Source organism: Macrosteles quadrilineatus, unplaced genomic scaffold (genome assembly GCF_028750875.1).
Source record: "Macrosteles quadrilineatus isolate MER2022 unplaced genomic scaffold, UCM_ALF_1.0 Scaffold_9__3_contigs__length_116548681, whole genome shotgun sequence".
Taxonomy (NCBI): domain Eukaryota; kingdom Metazoa; phylum Arthropoda; class Insecta; order Hemiptera; family Cicadellidae; genus Macrosteles; species Macrosteles quadrilineatus.
In genome coordinates this window covers 89,968,855-89,977,320 of record NW_026542602.1, presented here as the reverse complement: position 1 = coordinate 89,977,320, position 8,466 = coordinate 89,968,855, and the positions used below count along the sequence as shown (strand labels likewise).

Below are 8,466 nucleotides of genomic sequence, written 5' to 3'. Positions count from 1 at the left end.
GCCACGAAACATGTAGTTTGTCTACCAACACTAAACAGGATATTGTAAGGTAACAAAATAATTTAATTAATATAAAGCAATATCCAGAAGTAGGACAATGAATTCTAATGAAACAGCTGATCCTAGCCAGTAACAAAGCTACACAGATCATCTCATTACATTCTACACTCATTATTTGGGTTATAATTTCAATAAAGTAAACTGTTGTACTAGGCAAGCTCACGTATTTTTAAGTCGGCGCGGCTCTATGATGATTTTTGATACAAAATTGAAAGAGGGTGTCCATATTGCAGGTGACTATCTATAACTAAAGGTGTTAATCTGCATGTCTTTTTCATAGTTATGCGTTAAGTGTTATTTTATTACCGTAATCAGAGATCGGTATTATAGTGGTATTAACGAGTATCTTTAAAAAGATTATAACGCATTTAAATGTTTCTAACTTGGAAAAGTAACGTTTTAATACTAAACTAGCTTCTTTTCCCTATCATAACATCAAACTAAATTATTTTCATATTCATATAGAACATTTGTGTGTGTTATTTTCATAATGCATTTATTCTGAACTAAACATAAAATACAAGAAAATATTTCCTTTAATATATAAACAAAACAGTTCAGTATGTTTTTTATATATTTATGTTATCCAGCTACAATTTATTGATTTTCAAAATACACACACAATATTTAATTTCAATCATATTTGCAGTTTGAGCCACGCCGACTTGAAATACGTGAGCTTGCCTAATACAAAAGTTTACTTTATTGAAATTATTTCATTCTTTTTAGAGCGTTTGAAGTCGGTTGTATTTTTTTACAAAAATTAATTATTTCATGATTTTTAGTGACTGTATAATTTTGTATATATTAATTACTTGAGGATTTTTGATAAGCAAAACTGTTTGAAACAATCAAAAGTTCCACAGAACAATCATTATTTTAAAACTGCTTGAGTCACCTGTTCAGGTTACATAAATCAATGGGTATGAAAATAAACATCTTTAGATATTCCTTAAGAAAGAAAGAGTTGTCAATTACATTAGGCCTAATGAAAAACTAATTGTCTTTTCTAGATACATTGAAATGTCAGACATCATCGTTTCCTGCAATCGATGTACTGCTACATTATAAAAAGAAATACAGTAACGTCTCAAGCCTTTTGGAACAATATGAAAGTTATTCCTCGGCTACCAGCACTAAAAAATCTCTCAAAAGTGGAAAAATTGGTCGTTAACACCATAGTACCTTTCGTATAGTACCTTTGGAAAATATTATATGAAAGATTGGTTCAGCTAAAAGTGGTGCAAGCCATGTAGGTGGTTTTGTTTTATCAAGATATATAGCCTAGTCGAAATTGCAAATCATCTTCCTCTAGGACTTTCCGAAGCAGGCATAATAGTATTGATATGATATAGTAACTCCGTGGAGAATATCAATAAACATTCCACATCTGCAAATGCATGTTTAGTAATTAAAATATTTAACACTTTTAAGACAATTGACGATTATGCACTGTCACACTTCTTAATAGGTCGTGTAAGGAATAATTGCATTTGATTTATATTTAGACCTGTTTTACGAATGCTTTGGTTTTCACAATACACCTTTATTTGTCAATATCATACAGCTATTCACTGAAACATATATGTTTTTGTAAGTCAGAATATTCAATACTAAAAACAGAATTACTGTATACACAAATCAGGTCAAACGTTAAAATACATTTTTTATAGTAACCAAAACAAAATGCATTTTTCTCAATGTAATTCATTTAGGCTCCATGGAAAGAAATAGTTTATTGATCAATATGAAGCAACTGTTTCATGAAGAATTGTCTGTAGCTTCATTTATGGTTTCAACTAACAGCTGTAGGAATGTTATTATTATTTATTGCCTTCTCTGCACAAAGGTAAACAATCTGCACAAATGTAAACAAAATAAATATTGAATATTTAAGGTTTTCAGAATTTTTCACCGAAACAAATATTATACTTAAACATAATATATAAGGTACCAAATAGAAACTCTCCTGGTTATTTTGGTTTTGGAACCACACTGATCGGTAAAAGAATCACAGAGAAATTGGTGAACATACATAGAAAAAAAAAAACATCGCCACAAACAACTTGAGAACCTCCTCCTTTTGTTGGTAGTGGGGAAGTCGGTTAAAAATACTGCACCTAGGTGGAGTACCCATCTCAACTAATAACTCTAATAGTAACAGTAACATTTTGACTGGTATAATCTACTTTTTGTACCAATAGTTATTATTATTATTAATATGGCTGACAATTAAATTCGGAAATTCATTCAATATCTAATAACCCTCATCAATCTGGATTCCATTGACACAAATCTCACTAAACCTTGACAGCAGTTAGTAAAAATGTCATACAGCTGTTTAGGAAGTGCTAACAAAAACAATTAAGTTTTGATGCACAGTTTACAGGGCTTTGATAATTTATTATTTTTTTGTTTATTCAGAAGATACTATTCCATCAATTTTTTAAAGAGGAGTTTCATATTGCACACCACAGAGTAACCAATAAGATTTGAAATATTACTGCCTTCCTTCACATAAAGTTTTAAAATTAAACCATGAATTTAATTAATATAAACAAATTTGTACTCTTTTTAGTCTAGAGCAAATTAATTTTACCATAATAATCTAAAAGTGAAAATTACTTTAAAGTGTAAACCTATGACACCAATGACATTCAGTTAGTGCTATATTCTTCCATTGCTAAATACTCATACAAACCCCAATGACATCTCATGGACATGAATGATTGATTCTGGGAATCAGCTGGTTGAAATGTTGACTTAGTGTCAAGACATTGCCAACTTAACAAACACTAATGTCAAGTAGACGACAGGTCTACCAACACAACCACCTGCGCCTACCAAGGTATATAAACCTAATGAGAGCCCAAGATATCCACTCCAACTTTCAAAATGAAACACTTCATCTGTGTAAGTATAACTTTGTCATTAGCTGTAAGTGGTAAGTTAGCTACCTACCTAGGGTTAGATTCAATTACTGTGACAAACTTCACTGGCTATTGTGTGTTGTTTAGTAACATGGATGTTCCCATCTTATTCTATTTTTTTTTTGCTATATTATGATTAAAGAAGACAAAAAGTAATTTTCTGCAAATAGTTTGATAAAGAAATAAATTCCACAATCTCTAGACAGTTCTGCTTACCAGTATACTTAGCTTTCAATCATATGTTCTGTAAGTGTTTTTTTTATATGTAGAGTAGTCTATGGTAGAGTTCACTTATACAAACCTTTAAAAGAAAAAAAGTTATATAAGTAGGTTTAGGTAGCCTATGTAATATGTGTAAATACATTATAGACATTGATTTATATATATCTCTCTCTCTCTTGGTGGAGTGGACCTTTGGTCTAAACCTTCACAGGTAAAATAAACAAGTTATCAAGAAAAAATCTACCAGTTTGGTTCTATTTCAAGGTTTCAAGATTTTGAATAACTTTTAGTCTTAGCCAAAACGCCTAAGAAGTCTGGTATTGCAATAGTAAAAGAATAAAAACCACTCAATACGGTTAAAATATCTTAAGCATGCTTATTCAACATCTGGAATGTAGAAAGTAGTATCATTTAAGAAAAATGGATATGAAACAACTTTTTATTATTTTTTGATACAATTCATAGCTTTTGGTCTGTATAAAAGTGCATTTATTTTAATTTGTTTGTGCAAAAAAGTAACTTGATTCCGTATGGTGTGTCGGTCTAGAATGTTTATGCTATAGTTTGTTGACGAAATTTAGGCGGTTTGTTTGAGGGGATGTTTTTCTGGGTTCCCCACCACTTTTTTCATAAAGTATGTTACAGCTGATTGACGGTTTGAACTTATTAACATCTGTCCAGCTGTTGTTTTGAGGGTAGGGGATGGAATTGCTTCCCCTACAACAGCTTAAATTTTGTTACCAGAGTATAGTCCCTCCCCTCCTTTGGCCCTTTGGTCCTTTGGGCCTTTGGTTTGTTGTTTGCCCTTCAGTGACCAGAAATGATACATCAAAACAGTTAGTGAATGTTGTATACAGAATTTAAATAAAAATACTGAAAATTACATGAAAACATTGAAATTCAACGCCTTTGACAGTTTCACCAGATAAACGTTCTCTATTTTACAGCTGTGCCTGCTCGTTGCTCTAGCTACCGTGGCTGTGGCCCACAAACCCCACAAACCCTTCAAGGGGATGAAGCAATCCTTCAAGGCTGGTTCTGACTCCTCCTCCTCCTCCTCCTCCTCTTCGGAAGAGGACGCTGCTCCCCACGCTCCCGCTGTTGGACAGAAGACATCCTACTCTCAACAATCCCACTCCCACTCACACGTCCACTCCGCCACAGTACATGATGGGAGTGGCAAGAAGGTCACCACTACCACTTCCACTCACGGAGGCTCTGATAAACCCACTGTGACTAACACTCACACCTACACTCACTCTTCCGAGGAGTCTGACTGAATAAATCAGCCGTGACATCTGAAATTGTTGGATCTTTTAATTTCCTAAATTCTTTTTTTAAGACTCACAGAATGATTTTTTGAGTAGACATATCTGTAAATTGTTGTGTAGGATGTAGTTAAGTGAACATAAACACGGTCTAGAACTAGAAGCTTAAAGAAGCTGTTGAATCCTGGGTCCTTTGGTTTACCCCAATACCCCAAAGATTGAGTACTAAAATGAATCCGAGATAACGGCCAGTCCTTTAGTGAAGTTAACTGTGTAGTCTTCTCCCGAAAACCAAAATTTAACAATATGTAGCTTTTTAAGATAATCAAATCAAACCTAAGCACACTGACCAATAAAAAGAAAACAACTACAAGTATGGGATTAACTAAAAGAATCCCACTTTTATTATTGCTGTACGTAATTCAATCTTTCACAATGATATGGAGTTGTTTAAATGACACGGCAATTCTAATTTTAAAATAAGTACTGTACAGTAGTTTAAATGTGCACAAAACCTGGAACAAATACAATAAACAACAAATGTTTTATAATATACAATTGGGAATCAGTAATATATTTTTAAAAAAAATCTATATATCTATGGGGTTTCCCTGTAACTTTCCTTTTTCAGCCGTCCTACTTAACCGATTTTTACGGTTATAGTGCCTTTTTAAAGCTTATGTGCTTTTATAATATAAGCTTTATTATAGCTTTTAGAGAACCTGCGAATAGTATTTTGGCCCCTCACGTTTAATTTATTTCTAGAGCCTGCTACAAAATCCAGTTATGCTGACCAACTTTCTTTATAACGGATCAAATGTGAATTATTGAAATTTAACTGATGTTCCTTCAGTTGAATGTCTAACCACAGTCAGATTGTTAACAAGAGACTAAACAGTTTATAAAAATCTATCTTAAATAGGTTATTTTTTTACAACTGTGGCCTGATTGAGGTAGGTAAATCACTCATTAAAGTGTAGATCAAAAGAAAAAAAAATTGTAAATTAGTAGCTCTAGTCACCTAATAACTGTTCCAAACAAACAATCTTGAAAAGGTAAATAAGTATTATGCTGGATTAGTTTTGCCTCGGAAACAACTTTTGGACCCTTTTCAACTGCAGAACTTGCGCAAGGGTCCCCTCGTAGTAATCGTGGTTAAAACTTAAACGTGAAACGTAACAATTCCACAATTCCAAGTATATGAAACAGCGTTTGAAAATTTGATTATCATTATTATTAACATCCATAACGACTGTTTTCACAGAGCTGTAATAAAATTCCTTAAACGATTTTCTTTGGCATTGTTATTCAATATGTTAATGACTTAAACACTTGGACTCCGAAATTGCTCTCACAAAAGATCCATTAGAGCCTCTTTATATATTACTTAATGGGTTTGAAAAGAAATTAAAACACTGAACTAAAAATATGACTGAGATTCAAAACTCTGTAGCTATATACTAGCAGTCAGCGTCATTTTGTGACTTCAAAATCCGTAATATATTTTATACTAGCTGTACCCGCGGGCTTTGCCCCATTAAACTTCATAAGTATTCGCATGGCTCTTTCACGTCCTGGTTTAAGTTCGTTCGCTACGCTCACTCACCTTTAAGTTGGAGCTCGTTCGCTGCGCTCACTTGCCTTCAGGTTAGCTCGTTCGCTACGCTAACTCGCCTCCAGGTTGAAGTTCGTTCGCTACGCTCACTCACCTTTTGGATGGAAATTAGCTGTTGTCATAAATTAAAAAAAAATGATAGTGCTGCACCCTGTTGGTAATCCTTGTAACTTTAATGCTATTGAACATCATAGAACAGAACCAACTTGTTTAATTGAAACAGCTGTTAAGATTCATTAATTCCTTTTAAATATGAAAAATCATAAGGTTAACATGGGGAACTACAGAGCCACTGGGGCGGAGCCCGAAAGGGTTTTTGAGATAAGAATATGCTTTAATGTTAATCGGGAATGTGAGCTATCATCATGCCAAATTTCAGCCCAATCCGTCCAGTAGTTTATGCGTGATTGAGCAACAAACACACAAACAAACATACACACAAAAATCTTTGGTAAAAAATCAGGCTAAAAAATATCTTACAGCTAGTGAACAACATTACGCCTTGTAAATGGTAGTTTAAATAGGTGTATTAGGATGGATTATTAAAAGGTGTATAATTTTTATTGGCATATGTTAACTATATTTCGGAGTTCAATATTTTATCCTACTATGATTTTACAACGAATAAATTAGATGAATTCGTGTTTTTAAAATAAATTTGAATTCATAAAAACTTCTTCTCTCGTCTGAGTAAGTTATATTTTTTCTGGATAGAAGGACCTTCATAGACCCTGAGAACTGTTTCCTGTCAAACAAAACGTGTTACACTTCAACAGTAACCATATAACTTAAATTGGAGTAATGATATACCACTATACTGTAGTATTACTTAAAAATAACAAACTATAGGTTGTTTATTTTCGAAAATTCATTAAAACAGCCATCTTACTAAATTATTTGTATTTGGATAGTAAGACCTAACATACTATTTATGTTTGAACTCCTCACTTATTAGGTGAGAGGTTTTTGGTACACAATATTGTAAAATATTCATAATTTAAACATGGAAGACAAAGAACTAATGGCGTTTATTTGAGTTTTGTATCGGTTGTTCATATTTTGGTGTATTTTGCGCTTAATATTTCAGTGAAATAGAGTTTCTGCCAAAGTAATAATTTCTAAATAATAAATAACACAGCAGCAGATAGGGGTAGCACGAGTTATGAACAGAAACCTTCAACAAAATCCAAGTTCTAAACTTTGTAGCGGGAAGGGAATCCAACAGCTAAACTTGAAATAAGTGAAAGTCAGAATCGACAATAGAACCACATCTGGAAACATTTTCACATCACATATGTGATTGTTGATGCGGAAACATATAACAGCTAGGATAAGTAGATTCCATCTGAAGTTGGAAGTTTCAAATCTTATTATTTTAGTAAGAAATTTGCGAAATGATGAGAAAATATGAACGTAAATTACTTAAAAAACACAATACTGTAATAAAATATAATTTGATTTATTTTACATTCTACCAACACACATACAGTATGAAACTATTGACAACTAGCTGTACCCGCGGGCTTCGCCCCGTTTAACTTCATAAGTATTCGCATGGCTCATTCACGTCCTGGTTCAAGTTCGTTCGCTACGCTCACTCACCTTTTGGTTGGAAATTAGCTGTTGTCATAAATTAAAAAAAAAATTAAAGTGCTGCACCCTGTTGGTAATCCTTGTAGCTTTTATGCTATTGAACATCATAGAACAGAACCAACTTGTTTAATTGAAACAGTTGTTAAGATTCATTAATTCCTTTTAAATATGAAAAATCATAAGATTAACATGGGGAACTACAGAGCCACTAGGGCGGAGCCCGAAAGGGTTTTTGAGATAAGAATATGCTTTAATGTTAATCGGGAATGTGAGCTATGATCATGCCAAATTTCAGCCCAATCCGTTTAGTAGTTTATGCGTGATTGAGCAACACACACACAAACACACACACAAACACACACACAAACATACACACAAACTCACAAACTTTCAAATTTATAATATTAGTAAGATATGTAGTTGATGAGGGTGAAAACTATTATTTCTCATCATATCCCAATTATTTGCATTGTGTGCCTTATTATTTTTCATTGCGTGTACGATCTCTTCGAGGCATCTTAGAAAAACTACAAATACTAACGTAACACCATGATAACAAAGAGTCTAATGTAAATTTCCTTCTTTACATTCTATACAAATAAACTATCATTACAAAATTTTACTTGAATTCACTAAAACATCACCAACTACAGATAATCTTATTTTCGTATGAATGTAAACAAAATATTGTCTCATGCCCATCCGTTTTGATGTAAACAAAATGTAAACTTGAAAAAGCTAAGATGATTGATAACAGAATTTAGCACAACCTCTGAAA

General features: G+C 32.9%; 1 protein-coding gene across 1 annotated transcript; it reads left to right on the top strand.

Annotated features, from left to right (window-relative positions):
- Positions 1-2,881: 2,881 nt before the first annotated feature.
- Positions 2,882-4,516, top strand: LOC129004036 (uncharacterized). Its single transcript, XM_054432409.1, has 2 exons — positions 2,882-2,973; positions 4,160-4,516. The coding sequence occupies exons 1-2, from the start codon at positions 2,956-2,958 to the stop codon at positions 4,490-4,492; spliced, it is 351 nt and encodes a 116-aa protein (XP_054288384.1). The 5' UTR covers positions 2,882-2,955; the 3' UTR covers positions 4,493-4,516.
- The last annotated feature ends 3,950 nt before the right edge of the window (positions 4,517-8,466 follow it).